Source organism: Capra hircus, chromosome 20, assembly GCF_001704415.2.
Source record: "Capra hircus breed San Clemente chromosome 20, ASM170441v1, whole genome shotgun sequence".
Classification (NCBI taxonomy): domain Eukaryota; kingdom Metazoa; phylum Chordata; class Mammalia; order Artiodactyla; family Bovidae; genus Capra; species Capra hircus.
This window is the reverse complement of record NC_030827.1, coordinates 35,847,344-35,868,333: the sequence shown is the minus strand read 5'-3', so window position 1 is coordinate 35,868,333 and position 20,990 is coordinate 35,847,344. Positions and strand designations below refer to the sequence as shown.

The 20,990-nt window shown below is 44.4% G+C and overlaps 2 protein-coding genes across 2 annotated transcripts in view; one reads left to right on the top strand and one right to left on the bottom strand.

Moving 5' to 3' along the window:
• Positions 1-18,640, bottom strand: part of LIFR (leukemia inhibitory factor receptor alpha) — a 78,650-nt gene extending 60,010 nt beyond the window's left edge. Inside the window, exon 1 of the mRNA XM_018065593.1 lies at positions 18,353-18,640. The gene's annotated coding sequence lies outside the window, so the exon portion shown is untranslated. The remainder of the gene's footprint in view (positions 1-18,352) is intronic.
• Positions 15,001-19,090, top strand: LOC108638393 (translation initiation factor IF-2-like). Its single transcript, XM_018065474.1, has 2 exons — positions 15,001-15,070; positions 18,084-19,090. The coding sequence occupies exons 1-2, from the start codon at positions 15,001-15,003 to the stop codon at positions 19,088-19,090; spliced, it is 1,077 nt and encodes a 358-aa protein (XP_017920963.1).

Sequence of the window (20,990 nt, the reverse complement as noted above, 5' to 3'; positions counted from 1 at the left end):
ACGGAGAAAAGCAAAGCTAAAGGCAAAAGAGCACCAGGAACTGCAGTCCTGATAAACTCTGTTTAGTTGTGATAGCTTGTTTTTTTTTTTTTCTTTTCAGGGGGTGAAGGGGAGACAAGAAGGCAGAGAGGGGGTGGGAATGTGACAGAGAGTGACAGCACATTTGGCTGACGCAAGTCTATCCTGCCCTGAGACACAGCTTGAGAAACACCTGTTTAGGTGGGGGGAGGTGAGTAAAAACCCAAAGCATCTTTATCCTGAGCCCCTATCCTTGTCATCACAGTGAGATAACTCCCCTGTCATTAACTCATCAAAGGCATGAGACACTTGAAGGAGAAAGCCGCTTAACTGTAAGACAGCAAAACCAATGTGCAAGCAGGTGGCTGAGTCTGCAGGAGAGGAGATGTCTGGATGGTCACCCCATGCAAGGGAAACTGGATGGAAAGCAGACAGTGTCCTGCTGCTGGGTCCCATCCTCCCAATGTCCCTTTTCTTACTATTTTCTATTAGGGAAGATAAAAATCATTAGGAAAAAAAAAACCCCTCTGATCATCATCCACTTTCCTAATTCCACTTCTCACTTGTACCCCCTACTCACAAGATCTCAGTTCCTCAAGCTCAGCCCTCTGGAGAAGGTTCCCCAGGAACAGAAACTGCAGGTAGGTAGACTTTCCTGTATTAGTAGAGTCAAGTGCACGGATTTAAGTAAAACGAGATGTACCATGGAAAACCTCAGCCTGGCTGAACTGGGAGGGGGGAAGCAGTGAGGAGAGGAAAACACAGACTTCTCAACACTGAGAGCTTAGAGGCTGTCTTCCAAAAGCTGACTGAAAATTATTTCCACACTTGAATTCTATACTCAAACACTAACTGAGAGAATAAAATACATTTTAGAAAGACATACCAGATCTCAGAAGATACTTCTTCCTTGCGACCATCCTTTGGAGGCTCTTAGAGGATGCTGTCTATTGCTGTTGTTTAGTCACTAAGTCGTGTCCGACCCTTTGGCACCCTATGGATTGCAGCCCGTCAGGCTCGTCTGTCTATGGGACTCTCCAGGCAAGAATACTGGAGTGGGTTGCCATTCCCTTCTACAGGGGAATCTTCCCCTCCCAGGGATCGAACCAATGTCTCCTGCATTAGCAGATGGAATTTACCTTCTGATCTCTTTCCAGATCACACTAAGATGGATTCCGTTCTCCTGGCTGCCTGGACCCCTTCATGACACTATTTGTGCGTTTCCCCTTCTGCCTGGTGTTCCCTCTGTACTCCTCTCTGATACCCTCCGCTCACTTCACCTGGGAGCCCGCTGGTGAGCAGCAGGATGAGCTCACCATCACCTCTGTGACCCCTCCTGGGATTCCCTGAAGGCCTGCTGCTCCTTCTTCTGCTTTCATGACACCGTGATTCCATCTCTACGACAGGGGCTGCACAAACTGTGGCCTGTGGGCCAGACAGGACCCACCTCGGCTTTTAGAAATAAAGTTTCACTAGACAGAGCCAAGCCCATTTGTGTCCACAGCGCCCATCACATCACATCGCTGCACTGGGACTGAATGGCTCCTACACAGACTGCATGGCCAAGCCTAAAATAATGACCACCTGGCCCCTTCTAGAAAATCTGCTGACCCCTTCCCCATTCTGTAATTCTTCCCACAGACTACAAGCTCCTTGAGAGAAAACACTGTCTCTCTTCACTGTAAGCCACAGCCCCTTACCCCCGCCTTGGCCGAGCACAGTGCCTGGCACTGAGCAGACACTCAAAATTCCAGCCGGCCGATCAGTGAAGGAACACCAAGGGGTGTGTGAACACGTATATGTCTGCACACTATGCTCTGGCTGCTGGCTCCATACTAACTCACGTACTACCAACACTGGGAACATAAGCTGGAGCTGTAGTTCCCACACCAGGCACTCAGGTGCCCCAAGAACTCGGGTACGACGTGACAGTTTAACTTTTTGGAGGTAACAAAGTGACATCTGTCCAACACTGTGAGGACCTTCAGTTCAGTGTAGTTCGGTCTGAACACTAGGTCATGCCACAGTCCTCTCAATGGCGTCCTGTCTTTGTAGAGCCAGAGGGAAGGCTTGTTGGATGCTGTGAGGAAGCTTAAGCACCACCCAAAGATCAGTGGAGAGGCGTGGAGACCAGGCTGGCAGCGCCCAATCTATTCCCAAATTTTGAGAAGTTATGGAATACACAGCAGATTCGTACACATGACTTTTAAAGGATAAAGATATTATTTCTTTTAGGTTAATATGCATTATTTTTTCAAGCTGCTACTTAAAGTGTCAGGTCATACACACTTACTAAGTTGTCAGGACCTAACAAATTCATAAAAAGAACTGTAAGGTATTTCTTTTGACCTGGGGCACTATAAAAACATCACTGTAACACTGAGGACACTATGGACCAAGAAAACTTGGAATCTGCCTTAGAGGACAGCTGAAGTGCTCAGGAAAGTCCAGTATCTTATTTTAGCTTGCCTTCTGTGCGTGGGAGAGTAATGCTGAAATTCAAGCTTTGCTATGTTGTATAAGAATCTAGCTGCTGTTTTTCTGAATTTCCTAGGAATTTTTTAATACACTCTCATCCTGATGTTTCATTTCTGCAGATCCTGACATTCCTGTCACTTCTGGTCATCTTCATTCCAGCAAGAACTTCCCCGTTAATTCAACAGCCTGTTCCTTATCAACTTCAGCACAATAAATTTGAGCACATCATTCCAGTGCCTAAAATGCTTTGAAGGTTCCCAGCGCTCCAGCATCAGGCAGGGCCTTGTTCTGCCTGGCAGAATGAACCTCCACCCTTCCATAGGCCTCAGGTCTCCTCCCAAACCATGACTCTAGGGAATGGCCCCTTCCACCCACCGACATTCTCCACACCCCAACGCTTCCCAAGCTTCAGAGGCCCCTGGAAGCTCCACCCCACTGAAGAGAGACATGCATCCACTCAAATCTCACCTCAGCTCAGCCATAACAGGAGTGACTTCAACAGCCTTCAAGAAATGTCAACGAGCATCTATCAGACAAATAAACTTGTTCTCCCCTGAAACACTCTACTACCACAGTAAAGAAACAACCTGAAGAACATTCCTTCCTGTTCAAAAACATGTCAAGAGATCTTCAACTTGCAAGAAAGCAAGCTCACCTTCAGAAAGAACCAGGAGCAGCTCCATTTCCCAGTCCATGCTTGCCCATACTCTTGCTGTATCAAGGGTATCTTGATACCCTTGCTGTATCACTCTCTTCTTTTTTAAAAAATTTTAATCTCTTCCAACTGTTTTATTTTATTCCAAAAATTTTATTTCCTTGCTTATGTAATCAAAATACATTTTCGTATGTTTCCTGGTGATGTACAATGCTTTATTTGCAAACTGCTTGTTCTATCTTTTGCCTCTCTTTTTAATTAGGCATTATTCCTTACTGCTCAATTAGAAAGAAATATCACAATATGCACATTAACTCTGTTATATACATTGCAAATATATATCCCAGTTTGCTTTCTTACTTTCCAGTGAAGTTTCTGTTTGACTTTCAGACTTCTCAATTCTGTTCTTTATCGTTTTTGACTGTAAACTTCTTTCTCATGCAAAGATTCTATAACTTGTCACCTTTGAGAAATCTGTGAAATATCTAATCTTTGTCACTGTCTTCAAGTACAATTAAGACTTTTAACATTTTAGACTTGAATCCATATGAAATTAACTGTGGTGAACAGTAAGGGCCAGGGACCCAGCTCTCCCCTCTCCCCATCAAGGTTACTACTTGTCCCAGTGCTGGTTATTAAATAACACAATCCTTCCTCCACTGACCTGGGATGCAATTAGGACTCCATTCCTTCTCACTTTCCTTCGTGGAACTCCTTTAAGCCACTGTTCCTTCATCACACATTCTTTCACTGAACAGCATACTCTATTCTTGTGGCTTTAACCATCACTCATAACTAATGTGCTAATGGTAAAGAACCCACCTGCCAGTGCAGGAGACGTGAGAGATGTGGGTTCTATTCCTGGGTCAGGAAGATCCCCTGAAGGAGGGCATAACAACCCACTCCAGTGTTCTTGCCTGGGAAATGCCACGGACAGAAGGAGCCTGGCAGGCGGCAGAGGTGGACGCAGCTGAAGCAACCTGGCATGGCATGGCATAACTAATGACTTTTAAATATGCATTTCCAGAATTGTTATCTTCCCAGTTATAGATTAAGCATCGACTGGACAACTTCTATCTACAGAAACCCATGCAAATGAGGTCTTTGAGGAATGACAAAATATTTTGATGCTACATACCCACTTAGATATTTCACAGATTCCTCAAAAACTCCACATGTGCAGAATTAAACTCACTTCCCCTTCCAAACCTACCCCCTGCCAAGCCCTATTCCCATGCACAGCACCAGCCTCTCCTGGGTCATGCTCAACTTCTCCCCACTCCTTCCACCTATTCACCAGTTTTACCTCCCAAACATGCCTTGACTCTTTGCCCTAGAACCTACCCCTATTTCCACCCCCACTGCTCTGGTAGACCCTCACCGGAATCTCTGCCAAAGGTCACCCACATCACTACCTGACTAATCCCATGGTCTCGGGCAGGGGCTTCCCACAGTCCATCTTCCACAGTGACTCACCTAGCTCTGAACAGCATGACCATCTAAGTTTCATCATTCATCCACACTTCAGGCTGAATGCCTGGAGGCTGTCACATCTACCGCCCTTCTACTCCTGTCCCTGGGGCGTCTCTGCCTCCCGGCTCTTTCTAAGACCCGCAAGCCCAGATACTGCGGTCTCCTGATGTTCCTGCTGCATTGATGCTGCATTTCCACTTCGGTCACTTATTACACCGTACAGGTATCTCAAAGATTATTCTTGCCCCCCTTCCCACCCCCATTAAAAGTTACCTAAGAGCAGAGATTCCTCTTAACAACACTCCTGCATCTAAGAGAGCTTTATATGCAATACACGTTTATTGAGCGAACTGAATAAATCCACCCAAATGGCATCCTGGGTAAAGACTTACAATATTTTGATGATACCCAATTATTTCTTTACATTCTGAAGAGAAAGCTGAATGCTATGCTTTTGAATGCATCTATCTGCTATAGATACATTTGTGAATTAAAAAAAACAATATTGGCTCACACTGCTGGAGGAGTTTTTATAAAACAGATGAAATAAAACTATCCTTAAAGCTCTTTCTAAACTCTAAAATGAAAAAAGTTGATAATTATATCATACTTTCGAGCTGGTGAAATGGTGGGTTTAGCTGAGCCAACCTTAGTATGTAATTCATAACTACTATTTTTCAGATATCATGCATTGTTTATGTATTATTTATAATAGGCAAGGCACTGTTTTAAGTTCTTCAAATCCAAAAGTGGATTTAATCCCATTAACAACATTATGGAGGTCGTATCATGATTGTCCTTTGTATAACAAGAAAAATGAGGCACAGAGAGGTTTCTGACATTTGCTTGAGGTCACATAGCTAGTCAGGAGGAGAACTTAGATTTAGATCTACGTCTGCTTACAAACGGAGAAGGTGATGGCACCCCACCCCAGCACTCTTGCCTGGAAAATCCCATCGATGGAGGAGCCTGGTGGGCTGCAGTCCATGGGGTCGCGAAGAGTCGGACACAACTGAGCGACTTCCCTTTCACTTTTCACTTTCACACATTGGAGGAGGCAGTGGCAACCCACTCCAGTATTCTTGCCTGGAGAATCCCAGGGAGAGGGAAGCCTGGTGGGCTGCCATCTATGGGGTCGCACAGAGTCGGACACGACTGAAGCGACTTAGCAGCAGCAGCAGCTGATTACAAATCTCATGTCTAGACCATTCCACTAACCGTGGAGCAGAATTCACTGAAGTGGGGCAGTGGGTCCAGGGCTCCAGTCCTCATTCCACTCACTAGGCAGCAGGCATGGGGCCTTGGACAAAGCCCCTCCTATCTCTAAAATCACACAGCTATGACCCAGGGCCCTACAGCTGTTTTCCTCATGGGATACCTTCCCTGTCACGTCTGTGAACTGGGAGATCTAGAATGTAAACAGCAATGCTGCTCCCAACCCTGGTCAGCTGAGCGCTGTTCCTGGTGGAAACACCCCTCACTCTACCAAGCCCTTCCAACCACCACAGCAGGCCAAGGGTCAGGCAGTCAATGTCAGGGGGCAACACAGCAAACAGCTACCATCCTACTATTCTCCTTCCGGCTCAAAGTACATTTCCAATTGGTCAGCTATGACTCAGCAGGTGCTGAGACATACCACAAGGGCCAGGCTGATGAAGGGGGCGACACTGGCCCCAGGAGTGCAGTGAGGATGGGAAAGCTGTGGTGGGCAGCCCCCAGTTAGCACCTTACTTCCATATTACCACCAGGCAGGAGAGTCTGGCAGAGTCACAGATCTTCAAGGTTTTCACAAAGAGGCAGAAATGCAGGGGTTTTGGTGTTTCCCCCCACTCTTTAATGTGAAATCTTTATTTTTAAATGTTGGCAACTAATTCCTTCTTCAAAAATCAGTAGGTAAGCCAAACAAAACACATTTGCAGGCCAACTACAATTCTTAAGGCACCATTTAGCAACCTGTTTCAGAATGCATCAGCATGAAAAAAAAATCTTGTCTTGTTGCGGAATAACCCTAAAATATAAACTGAAGACATATATTTCAGGGCACAGATATTGACCAAAATGTGCCTACATGTTTTCTTAACATTCTTCAGAGTTGGAATTTGAAGATTCCCTTCTCCAAAAGAATTCAAATACCTTTTCAATTGGTTGTATTCTTTAATTCCAGATCTTAATAGCCTAGGCATCATTTTAGAATATGAATGCTTATCAAAAAAACAAATGAAACCTTGAGCATCTGACCAGGGTTATAAGGTCTTCTAAGTATGAGGAAGCACAGCACTTACCTAACGTTATACTTGAGTCTTCTGCATAAGGTGGGACAGAGGATGACAAAACAGAACCTGAAATAATTGGCATTTGTCGAAACTATCCTGGAAAGGGGCATTCAATCAGGACAGCAGATACTATCGACCAGAGACACCTGAGCTTGACATTGATCCTGGATAAGGTTACGGAACGCATTAGGCAAGGAACCCTAATTCAACGTAACCCAGCCCCACCTAACCCCTCACTTGACGAGGCCAATGAGTTGGAAAAGCCAGTGTCAGAATCAGACACGAAGGGTTTGGCTCTGAAAAGACCTTTCCTGACATCTGAAAGGGGTTTATGAGCAAGATGGAGGGATACCGGTTGTATAAAAAGAGGGACGAGGGCTCTTTCCCAAAGTGATCAATCCTACCCAAGGGGTGCTAATTAACCTGTGATGCCAAGCTAGATGAAGATTATGGAAAGATGTGGCAGAGTTCTGTTTTCCTTGACATTTTCATTAATGAAATGGAAGATGATACAGGAATCATATTCATCAAATTTGTGGACCAAAAGATGGGCAAAATAACAAATATACTGGATGTAATAATGAAGATTCTTATAATTAATTTAACAAACTAATTCAATAAGATAAATTTAGCATTAATAATTTCAGGGTCTCAAATAAAATGATGGCGATGGTAACAATAACACATAAAAAACTGTACAGTTTAGAGGAGATGTGACTTAACAGCAACGTGTGGGGGAAAAAAAAAACCGACTGGTTGATGAAGTGGGCCAATAATGTAATAAAACCGCCAAAATAACAAGAAGAGGGACAACTCTACCGCCTACTTATTTTATCATAATGTCTGAAATCTTGTCTTCTTGTGGTATTAAAATTGAGGGATTCATTTTTAGTCTAAAAAATAAGTAGATAACCTAACATTAAATTATTATTAATATAAAAATCATAAGCTATTACAGTTACCTTTATTACTGTCCAAACTATTATAAATTCTTACTTCAATATAAACCATACTCTTAAGTATTCGTATCTTTTTTCTCCACTGGTGCAATCTACTCCCTATTTTTTCCCCAGCTTTACTGGGATATAATTTGACAAGCAAAACTGTCTGGATGTGAAGAACACAACGTGATGATTCGATATGTACATGTGTGCAATGTGAAACGATTACCACGACCAAGCTCACGTCACCTCACAGCAGTCTTCTCTTCTGGGTGTGGTAAAAACGCTTAGGCTTTACTCTCACAACACATTTCAGGTATACGACACTGTACAGTGCTATTAACTAGCAATTCCCAGACTTCATCTTATAACGGAAAGCTTTTGCCTTCTGACCAACACCTTTAGCTTAAGTGGCGACCTCCTCACTTCCACTTCACCTACTCCGTTTTATAACCACCCACACTGAGGATCACTTGAGCTTTTAAACGTGTAAGGGTAAGGCATCAGCAGATCTGAGAGCTTTAAACACACTGAATGCCTTCACTGACTAGCAAACTCAGAGAGAGTGAAGGACAGGGAAACCTGGCGTGCTGCACTCTCCGGGGTCGCGAAGAGTCAGACACGACTCAGTCACTGAATAGAAGCTTATGTTTTAAGAAAAGGGTGTGATGGATCGAGCATGGGAAGAAGAGAGTCATTACTGCTGCGCATGTCATTATTAGGAAACACTGCCCCAACATTATTAGGAAAATAAAGACAAATTTTTAGGGCCAGGCCTGGCTGGGGTCCTGTTGGGGCACCTCCCCTTTGGTCTACACTCCTGCCAGGTTGCTGGATTCCTGGATTCCAGGTTGTTGGATTCCCAGGCCTCCGTGACACAACCTGGAGTCACGCTCTGAACCAGTGGTCTCACATGCCTGAAATTTCCCCTGGCTGTCCCTGGCCTATGGAGAAGGTGCCAGCTGTCATCATGGCAGGAGGCTCTCTGCTGTTCCAAGCTAACTTCAGGCCTCTGCCCGCACTGGCCCTGTATTCAAGTTCCAACAAAAGCACCAGGCTCTGCTGTCCTGTGTGTCATTGAACACCTTACCCTCTACCCAGAATGTCTTTCCCACTCCACTCGTTCTTATCCACTTAACGAACACCAACTTGTCCTTCAAAACTCAGCTGACACTACTCCTGATCCAACCCTCCTCAGTGTCTTTCCTTATGGATTCCCCAAACTGAGACAAATTTCAGTCACCAAGCATCCAGTGTTGTCTACCATGCAGCAGAATTAAGAAGAAAGTAAATATATCAAATATTTCTTATGGCTTTTATCAAAAGCATTAAGACAAAAGGCACATCACACCCACTTAGCAGCATCTGTGACCTCTTTTGTCGCTGTAAGCATTAGAGTATGATCCCAGAAATGCAGCCCATGGAATGCGTGAGTACAGCAATCACAATTTTGACGATTTGTGAATTGAAAAGTTCCAAAACACAGTTGTCTGTAATTTCATTGAAGCTGGCATTTGAGAAAACAGTGAGTTGGATAAACTCTACACCCAGCCAACAGAGCCAACAGTCTAATGTCTACAGGTCAACACAGCTGTGCTGCTCTCCATTTCCTATTCCATACTCAGTGTATCTCAAGACAGGGAAAGAGCATTTGTGACCAGGGAACCCCCCACCCGAATAAAAACAAGAAGGCCAATTGCTGGTTCCAGCAGAGGCCAGGGGAGCAGAGTGGACCATGGAAAGCAGAGGTATAGATCGAAAAAAATGTGAGATAAAGAAGGAATAAAACGTTGGCTTTGCGAGTGGCTCCAATCTGTGACATGACTTCTACATGCATTCGCCACAGGAATAAGAAAAAAATGATTTATGATGCCATTTTATCTTATTAGGCTATATGAGAAAAATAAAATGCGAGGTCAATATTTGTCATAAAGGTCCTAAGACGTTTTTCATGAACACGGAGGGTTTATTTTATATCAAAATATTTACAGCTGCTGCCAACTTTAAAAGAACTGTCTCGACTCAAAAAATAAATTACAGAATTAATGTATTTTGATATGACTGTCAAATGGAAACCTCACTTTAAACTGCAGGTTTTACTGCCTCATCCTCAGTGAGACCATGTGCTAGAATTTTTCAAACGCTATAGCCATGGATATCCATCCATCCTAAATTCATGAATAGGAACCTATTTCAGTAATTTTACATAAAATAATCTCAAGAAGGCATGTCCTTCACAGAAGATACATAGTAGCAATTTTAAGACTGTTAGCCCAGGATATTCTAACAGATGTGTAACACAGTTCAGTTCAGTTCAGTCGCTCAGTCATATCGGACTCTTTGCAACCCCATGAATCGCAGCACGCCAGGCCTCCCTGTCCATTACCATCTCCCAGAGTTCACTCAGACTCACGTCCATTGACTCAGTGATGCCATCCAGCCATCTCATCCTCTGTTGTCCCCTTCTCCTCCTGCCCCCAATCCCTCCCAGCATCAGAGTCTTTTCCAATGAGCCAACTCATTGCATGAGGTGGCCAAAGTACTGGAGTTTCAGCTTTAGCATCATTCCTTCCAAAGAAATCCCAGGGTTGATCTTCTTCAGAATGGACTGGTTGGATCTCCTTGCAGTCCAAGGGACTCTCAAGAGTCTTCTCCAACACCACAGTTCAAAAGCATCAATTCTTCAGCACTCAGCCTTCTTCACACAAGTCATCACTAAATCATCAGAGAATGTCAAGGTGAAATAACCTAGTCAGCACCTCCTGTACTTCGTGGATCAAGCAGGAGGCAATGGCTGTGTTCACTGACAAGTAACATAACAACATAGTTTCTTTCACAATTGCAGGAGAGGAAATGAGGCCCACTTGACTGCCAGCCGCGGTAACACAGGCTTACTGAGCAGGTATGCCTCCTGGCCTTGGACTGCCCTGGCCACCTGCCACGGCACTCAAGTAGTGAGGGTGTGTCTTCCCTGGGCACTGCTGCCTATTTGATGCCTACCCCCTGACTGGGAGAAAAAAAGCCCTCAATAGTTGTTGAGTGAATGAATCACATTTCATTTTAACAACTCTATGAGTACAAAAGATTGGACCCTGACATTCAAGAACTTCTCATACAGGATTGTTAAAGTCGACAACAAAAGAGGAAAAAAAAGCTTTTGACTCAAAATCTCTTGGCAATGGAAAGCACTGCAGTTTTAAAGTAAATAATAACAAAGTATTTCCCAGTGACCAGAAGTAATGCAATATTTCATCAGAATGCCTTAAAACGCTTCTTACAAGAGTTGATATAAGCTATTCTGCTTAGAAATCTGTCTTAGTAGGAATACTGGCCTTAATCATAACAGAATTGTGAAGGCAAGGTAGCATTTACCTAACACATACTAGCTGTGGGCACCATGAGCTGGATATTATTATTCCCTTTTACAGGTAAGAAATCAGACACAGAAAGTGCTCAAGTTCACACAACCAGTAGATCAAAAAGGGAATCTGTTCTCCTTCCCTTCGCTATAAAATATGCTTTAAATGTTGGAAATCCAGGAAACCAAAAATGGTTGTTGTTTAGTCGTTAAGTCTTGTCTGACTCTTTGGCGACCCCTATGGACTGGAGCCCGCTAGACTCTAAAAATAGGAGTCACCTGTACTTTCAACACAAACACACAGCATTTGGTGTATAGTCTTCCTGGCATTTTCCTACATAACAGGTAGAAAACTGAGGCTCTAACTCGCTTGCTTGAGCTCTCTGCCTCTTTCTCCAAGACCAAAAAAAACACTCCTAGATCAAGTTACACATACTGTTTTGCAATTTGCTTTTTCAGTTTACAAACTCAGAATATCTTTCTACATCAATAAATACTTCCCTACCTCAGTGTCAATGAAGAAAGGGTTTTCCATTACATGTGTATGCCACAATTTATGTAATCAATATCCCTATTATTGAGCATTTGTTTCTAGTTTATAACTATCATAAATGAAGCTGCAAAAATCATTTTTGCAAATTAGAGGTTGGGTTTTTTGGTGTACTTTTCATGGAGGTCACCAGAATTTGGAGATGAGGTTTTTCCTAATTTGGGAGAGGACTCCCCCGCCCAATTCTGAGATACCCCACTACGTGGGCTTCCCATCAAGGGAAGAATCACTGTGCCAGGAGAAAGCGACTGACAGGAACATGGGGCCCACATGCCTATGTAGGCGAGAACCACTGCTATAGATTGGTCTCCATACACAGGCTTTATTTTTTTTTCCCCTTAGTTTAAATTCCTAGTGGTGGAAATGCCTGACTAAGGGACATGGCACATTTTTGAGGCTTTCGATGAGTAATGCAAAATTACCCTCCTGGAAAGTTGTAACAATTGAATATACCCACCAGCAGCATTCGAAAGTGACAATCCCCCAAACCTAATAGTTAGCAAGGTTTGTTTTTGAACAGTCAAATCCCTATACAGCTCTAAGTTTTAAAAACAGTGAAACTATTGATAAAACATATTGAGAAAAATAGCAAACAATGTGGACAATAAATGTTGGATTTTACATTACACATGTTTTCAAATACAAAATATAAAACTCTGACAGCAGATCCCAGCAGAATGAACAGAATCAATGTTAAAAAAAAAAAAATCTAGTGACACTGGGCTCTGAAAAATGCCAAGCTAGTAAGACTCCACATCTTTGTTTGCCCACCTGGTTAATATCAGGCTTCACTGTTGGGCTCTAATAGTAACATGCTCTATTGTTTACAAAAAAAGAAACTCACAATTATTGTATATTCTCTCAAATTTTGTAAGTACCATCTTACAGTTAAGGTGCAATCTTAAGTTCTCAAAACTCTTGTATATTCACTTAGTCAATAAATATCTGAATGTCTACTGTGGGCTGGGCATCGTTCTATGGAGACACAGCAGTGAACCCCACGGATCCCCTGCTGTTCCAGAGTGGAGCGCAGAGCCCTGCAGTTAGGAATTAGCAAATCACAGTTACAATGCAAGTCTGGAACTACTGGATTCTTAGGCAAATGAAAACACCTCTGGGGCTTGGTTTCTTTAGCAGTAAACTTACAGTTGACCAGAAGATCCAAGGCCCTTTCTGGCTCTTAAATTCTATACCTTCTTTGGTTTTGTTTGAATGCTTAAGCTCCTATTGCTGTCAGTACTTTGGATTTTAAGCCATATATAGGACTACATATAGTCCTTCCTTAGAAATCAGAATCAGGCTGTCAGTCCCTTCCTCCCAAATTTTACATGTAGAGTAAAACTCTGGCGATCCAGGTAACTTCAAGGGATAATACAGGATCAGGTTTCACTCAGATGAAGATTTATGCTCCCAATTTAACTGTTTCTCTGAAAAGGATCCTAAAATGTTCTTGTGTCCTTCGCTTTTGCACTGCACTATAAATACCACAGCATGAAACGTGAAACAGGAGCCAGAGGTGTGGCGGCTGGTCTCCAAGCCTGTGGCTGGGAAGGCTGGCACCCAGCTTTAAGGTGGCGTGCTGGCAGCTGCGGCACTGGGGTTGTGGTGGTGGAGTCTCATCTCGCTCCAGCTTACTCTCACCCCCCAGTCACAGGCACGTTCCGTCTACAGAATGTCTACAGCTCACTGCCCCACCAGTATTTCTAACAGGAGAAATGGGGGCATGCCGTCTGCCACCACTTGTTACTTTCCACCACATGTTCCCACCACCACCATTTCAACTGTCCTCCGATCCAGGGTCTCCTTGGAGAAGCCTGCTTCTGCAAGCTGTGAGAGGAAGGCAAGGGGCCTCAGTATCCCAAGTCACCCTTAGAGAAGAACCACACACTTTCTACAAGCATTAGCACCTTTCTGGGGTCTTTCAGGATACTACCACTTAATAATACAGGTGCAGATTCTCAGCTTTGGGTGTGTGACTCCAAGTCTTCCTCTGTACCTGCCCTACAAACCAGAAGAATGTGTAGAGGCAAGGTTTTCTCACATTTCTGCAAAAGTATGGGAAAAAACTCACCTACTAAAAGGTTTTCTTCAACTTCCAACATAAAAGCATAAGACAGTAACTGATATATACAACCTCTGCCCACAGAAGCAAACAGGAGCAGCCAGGACGGGTAAGCATGTATGTGTTGTCAACTGTAGACAGTGTAAAGTCAGCCTGAAGTCCTGCCATCTCTACAGTTCACAAAGGAAATGTAAAGGCAGTAGCACCTGCACTTTGACTCAAGCACCTAGGCCGGTACATGTTCCAGTGACCTACAAAACAGATGCTTACGGGCGTCTGCTGGTTTGCTTGAAGGGTTTTTGCTGCAAGGAGACTGACAAAAGACAGAAGGAACTTGAGTTAAGATTTCAAAGTCACAGAATCCATCCTTCACATAGCATGTGCACAGAGCTTATGCGAGAATGCTGGAAGATATAATTATCTTACATGGGAGCAGCTTATTGGGTTCAGGTATCAACCAATTCAAACAGGAAATAAAAATATCAAATCCCCTCATTCTGCAAGGTCACAGCTCCTGATGTTGGACAGGACCTCAAAAGTCACAGTTAAGAAAAAGACAACAGATTCTAATTAGGCATCTACAACAATTGCTTGGCACAACACTCAATCCCCAAGATTTCAATTAATCTAAAGGAACATATATTTAGAATGACACACAGATTAGAAGTTGGGAAGAGGAAATACCACAGTTCCTGATACTCCCTAAAATAGAACAGGCACACATTCTTCCTGTGAGAATAAAAGTACCTGCAGAAAGTACATATATTTTATGGGCTCATTAGTCTGTAATCTGCCCCCAAAGAATTCAAACATTCACTGTACTAAAAAAGGCCTCTCTGAAATTTTTACACTTAAGCAAAGGGCTAATACACTGAAATCAAAGATGGAACTTCTGACTGAATTACTCAGAAATCACTATAATGTCCTGGAAAATACACACATTTTTAAGGCTTCATAGTTTAATTTCTGGAACACAAAATGCAACTCACGTAAAGCAACAATCTGAGAAGGTGCTTTAACAGTGGGATGGATCTGGTAATGTCAAGGGCCACAGCCAAGATGCAGAAGACTCAGCTTAAATACTCCTAAATCTAAATATTTTGAGTAAAACCAGACAAGATTACTTCTTAAACTCTCTAATTATTAGTTAATTCTCTAAACAGTCACAGCACATTATGACCCAGGCTAAGCAATGAAGAAGCAGCAGGTCCACAACTGCTCTCCTGGAGCGTCCAGCAGGTGGAGGAACCCCGCCATCCAAGGTCTGTCTCCCACGCCATTGAACCTTCCTTGCCATTTGCAAATGCCCAGGACACCCATCGCAGCGCCTTCTCTCTCCCACCAGCCACTTTTTGATAAGAAACTCCAGCCACACTGGCGGCCGTCTGTTCCTCTGGTGTGCGAGACTCGGTCCCACCGCCTGGCCTTTGCACAAGCCATGCCCTCTGCCTGAACCACCACTCCTCCAGATCTCCAAGAACACACTCAACTCTCGGTTTAAACTTCTTCACCTCAGAGAGGCTTCCAGAGCTGCTCGGTCTAAAACAGCGGCCCCACCCTGCCCCTCTTTATCCCAGCAACCCTCTTTTATCACTTTGCCAGCATGTCTCACTCAGACCTTACTGTCTTTATTGCTTCTCTGCTTTTTATCCATCTCCCTCACTAACAGGTGAACTCATTAGAATGGGGTCTCTATCCTGTGCATTACTACATTCTTAGTCTCTAAAAATTGCCTGGGATGTAACACATGCTCAGTAAATACTTATTTAAGAAGAGCAAATACAGCCAATATTAGCAGTTTCGTACAATGACAGGTACTAAATAACAAAGGAAAAACAAAACACCTTAAACATGAAAAGGTCTCCTTGGTCATTTAAAAAAAAGGATTATTATAGCTTCTTACATTAGCTCTAAAATAATCATAATGGAAATATAAAGCTCAACACTGAATAATACTCAAATTTTTGTAATGTATTTGGTTCAACCGCTAGCTAGCATTAGTCTTACTTCTATAATTTATTGTTTTAAAAGCACTCTAAAAGACCTCAATTTTTAATTTAAAAGGGCCAAATATTTTCTAAAAGCATACTCCTCCTTAAGAGTTACGAGCAACCTTCTCCCAAAGTGTACAATTTATAAACATATTATAGCAACATTAAAATATGACATACCAGTGATCATTTGCAGAAGGCAGGGGTGTTGGTGCCTAACGGCAAACAAGTTTTACGAAACACGACCTGCCTTTATCTCCAACCTAACCAAAGGTATAAGCCTCTTCTCTATGTTCAAAATATTTAAACTCTAAGAATTTTTCTTACAGATTATTCTTAAAATTTTATATCTGTTCTTCTATTTCTTTTGTTGAGACAAAGAGCTAAGGTGTTAATCAAGGAATGCCACCTTAGTAATTGGCCCTGGTGGCTCATGCTTCACCACAGACACCAGAGACCCTTATGGATCACTTGGAAATTATATAAAAGGAAAGAGTGTACACTGAAGAGAAGGGGCATTCATTTCCTGGAATATGATGCGAAGAAATAAGTTACCACTGCCTTTGGGAATAATTGAAATTCACTTAAAAACCTCAGAAACTAATGTTTTACAACAGTTCTATAGGAAAATAGTAGAAACCATCTACTACACATACCTCAATAAAGCAGAGGTTAAATAAATGATGGCTCATCCTTAATGGAGTACTCCGCAGCTGTTGGAGAATGAGACAGCTCCTAGGTACTGATGTAGAGGCTGCCAAGATTTAGTACTCTGCCGGGAGGGAAGGGGAGGGCGGGGAGCTGGTGCAGAACAGAGTATACAATGTGTCCTCAATTGTGGAAAGACAAATAAAAAGAACACATACAAAATGTTTATACTAGCATAGGCTTTATCTGGAAAGATATACACAGGGTCCTGGGGAGAACAGGGTGCAGTAGGGGTCGGGGGTTGGGGAGAGGAGATACACTTTTCACTCCATAGCTTTTTATACATGCTGAATCTTCTAGAGGATGCATAAGCAGCTGGTCCCACAAATAATGGTGGTAAATTTTAATAATAATTTATATCACTGCCAACATATTATTGAACAATGACCATCAATAAACGAAAGGTTTCAAAAATCACAGAAGTTTGTTCTCTTTGACAGCAAAGTTCTTGATCCTTATTTCCCAGAAAAGAATCCAACTCTCCAGCAATTAGAGAGGCGAGCTTGTGATCTCACCTATTACAAAGCAAATAAACCTCAATTCAATTCTTGGAAGGGAAATTTAAATCGAGCTTGTAACTACCTAATGAAGTCTCCAAATCAACAGTTTCCCCTTGGCTATAAAACAGAAAGTCAACCTGTGAAACAAGTAAGAGGACAGTGTTTTTAAAAACATACTCTATACTTAGGTTTCCTTTCCCCAGCCAGGCTAAGACAAGGAACCCTCTGATATTAGTGAAATGTGATTTCAGATCTGTGGCAAAATCAGCATTTAAGCGAAGGGACAAGCATCATTTGCACTAAACAAACGCTTTCACTTTTCTAGGAAGGGGAATTTGCTTTAAATTTAATTTAGGAATCATTTTTGGACCCCTGACCAAATGATACTACTAAGTCACTTCATTTTACTCCCAGCAAATTTTTTTAATTAAATACAAATCTGAAACTGAAAACAAACAAATCAGAAGGCAAACTTTAAGCTGAAACCTTTCTGTCAAAAAACGTATCTTAAATGAACACAGTAAAAAATGCAGAGAAATTCATTTCCATACAAATGCTATTCAGTAGCAGCATATATGCTATATCAATATTTGAGTGCAATAACACACCCATACAAAAAGGAGCACAGAGGTACCCAACCGCAAATAAAACACCTCATATATTTTTGGTAGCCAAAGGTGGGGATGCAGAAGGTGGAAACCAGAATCACATTATTCAAGGTGTAAATTCACAACATGTGAAGTGCAGAATTTTCTGTCGGTCAGAACTCATGATTCCAGCTCTGTCTTTTGAAACGATCCATTTAAAACTGGAATCTATTATGAAGCCTAAGTTTGACGGTCAACTCCTTAAACTCTGGATTCAATCAGTATAGCACCTTCGGATACAAGTACATAAAATAAAGGGAAATCAAATACACCATGAATACAGAAGGGACAGCGAACTGGCTTTAATAAAGAGATAAGGCACGGGGGTCACTTGGTTGATTACATCACTTAAGAAAAATAAAAATTAAAGCTCCTTCCCATCCCCCAGGTAGCCTGTGGCCTCAGAACTTACTGCCCTACGTGCGGCAGAAGTTCGCGGCCGGGGAGTCGGCGTCCTCCTGGAGCCCGGGTGGCCCAAGGGCGCGGAGAGCGGCGAGACCTGGTGCGCCCCATCCCCCGCCCGGGTCACTCCTCTCAAGCGCTCCCGGACCCAGGGGCCAAAGCCGGCCGAAGCGCTGCCCCCAGCCCCGCGCCGGCCGCCCGGCGCCGGCGACGATGCGCCCAGGGGACCCGGCTCCGGGGTCCGCGGCTCCCACTCCCCACGCCTCGCGCCGCGCCCACCCGCTCCCAGTACTCACGGGCCGCTTGCGCGCCGCTATCTAGCCATCCTCGGCCGCCGCCCGGGGGCTGCCGGAGTTCGCAGTCGCCCGTGGGCTGGAGGCGGAGAGGAGGGGGGCCGGGCACCACCCGCCGCCTCCGCCGTCTCGCCTCCGCCAGTCCCAGAGCAGGGCTGCTGCAGGCGGCCGCGGGCGAGGGGCGGCCCGCTGCCCTCCGCGAGCTCCGGGGGACGCCGCCGCCGCCACGGACGCGCGGAGGCAACAGTAACGGCCACCACTACTGGCGAGACGCTCCAGCCCCGACTGCGGCGCGCGGGGGCGGTGCCTGCACGCCGCTCGGCGGGGGGCGCCGCTACCCGGGTCCCGGCCCCGCCCCCGGCCCCGCCCCGCGCACCCCCGCCGGAAGCCGCCCGCGCGCCCCCGCCGTCGCCCCTCGGCGGGGCCGCGCGCGTCCGGCGCTTTTCGCGGGGCCGCCCCCTGGAGCCGGAGGAGAGCGGCCGCGCGCGGGGCTCCAGCGCCGAGGGTGGTGCTTCCGCGGAGAGTCCCGTCGCGAGGCCCATCTCGGAAGGTCACGGAAGAGTCGGGGAGAGGAGCGGCCTGGCCCGTGCAAATGGTCGGGAAGGCCGGCCTAGCGCGCGGCGGCCCTGCAAGGAGAGCGGCTCCCGAGACGCTGTGAAAGCGCATTGCAAACACTGCATGGAGGAGAGAACGACCTGCGGCCGTGTTTTAGCTTCCTCTGTAAATACACTCGAAAACTAGCCTCTATGCCGGGGCGCGGATGGTTGGGGGCGGGGGGAACGACACGGGGAGCGATTGCTTAGATTTTATGAATAACTTGTAATGCTCCAAGGGCTGGGGCGCTGCCACTCCGGTCACTTTCCTCCTGCCCACGCAGGGCTCGCTCGGCCAGAGAGGGCCTGCGGGGGCATTCGGAGTCATCTAGTCTTGCCTCCAAGGCGTGGTGGGCTTATTTGTGCTTAGAAAAAACGGATCTCTTAATGGGGTGAGATTTTTCCTCCTTGCATTGTTCCCATTTCCGCAGTTTCACTTGGCCTCGGTTTTCGTCCAGAGTAATGCACCAAATGTAATTAGCTGGAGAGCGTTTGATGGCGCAGAATCATGGTTTGAAGATGTTTACCGTCTATGCCGGACACGTTTGATGGTGTTCTCTTCAGCACAATTAATTTTGCAAAGTTCAGAAATGTGCCAGATGGAGTCCCTGGCACGCAGAGTCACAGGGCTCTGCAGACACACCTTCAATAGGAAGCCAACTTGTTTGTTTCATTTGTGATTTATTTGATGCACCAGCACAAAGGCCAACGTGTTTTTATAAGAGACCTTTGGATGAAATTCCAAAGCAATTTCTAAATTGGCAAAACGAACCTTATTTTCTGAGGCAATATTTCCCTGTTGATAATGTAACTAGAATGGGCACAAAAAACACCATCAGGTACACTGAAAAGTAGTCTCCCTAAATGAAAGTGTGTGTATCACAGTAAGACATGGACCCCACTTGTGTTCTAACGGCCAGCTTCATTCATATGTATTTTAAACGCCCAAACTAATGCTTCCTATTATCTCTGAGACCTTGTTTGCAAAACAGGCTTCCAGGATGTGTACCTGAACCCCTGTTTAAGATGCTGCTTTTTGTGTTACCCTGATTCTTGAGTCCTTGGTGGGTTGGGACGTTTATCTCATTTAAAAAGATTTTAATGGATGAAGGGGTTCAACAAAGAGGCACAAGTGCCTAGAGTCTAAGAAAATTGTGATGTAGCCCCTACATGAGGTGGAGAAATTCCTTTTGTGGGGAAAAATCATAGTTTTTAAAGCATATTACATAGAATGCTTACTTTTGTGACTTAGACATAGAAACTCTTGGGGGAATAATAATGCCTAGCAACTATTGGATACACTCTGTGCCTGGCACCATCCGTCAGCTCTTTTAACCTGCACAAATACCTGTAAAACAGGTACTGTTATCACACAGAGGGGCGCGTTGATGCAGATTTTATGAGAAATTTATGCAATTTGGGTGGTCCTCCCAAAGGAAAAGGAAAAACAAAGCAATACAGCACACCTAAGCTGCTCCAGCACCACCCAACCCGAGGGAAAGTGACAAAGGGGAAACTGAAAGGGAAAGAGATCTCAGTCTCAGCTGATGGTGGTTAAAATATCTTACTTTTGCCAATTGTACAAAAACACGACTATGTGGATGTATTGCCTTGTCTCCTGCCAGGGACTTGGATGTGGGGCTGGAACAATGCCTTAAACCTTTAATTAGATTCAGAAAACCTGCCTCCAGTGCACACCCCGGTATCACTAGTCAGGGAACTCAGGAAGTTGCCACAGTTTTCAAGGAGCACCCCAGGACCCACACGATACCGAGGTCTGGTTTGAAGAGCCATGTTACACACACTTTTCATGAGAAAAAGTAGATTTTATATTTCCATAAGAAAGCAGGGACTTGAAAAATATCTTAGCAGTTTTCTGATTATGACCAGAAACTCCGTTTTTGCAGCACTTCATATGGTCCTGCTGAGTTGGTAGTAGGAAATTTTCCTTAATGATTACATAAAAGGTGGATTAACCACTTTGGATTCTTAAAAGAATTTAACTTGAAGTGTCACGGATTGACATTGTTATTTCCCTTGTCATAGAC

Coding starts and splice junctions, on each gene's coding strand:
- LOC108638393 (XM_018065474.1), top strand. CDS start 15,001: ATGAAGAAGCAGCAGGTCCACAACTGCTCTCCTGGAGCGTCCAGCAGG. Junction 15,071..18,083: donor GAGGAACCCCGCCATCCAAG/GTCTGTCTCCCA, acceptor TACGTGCGGCAG/AAGTTCGCGGCCGGGGAGTC.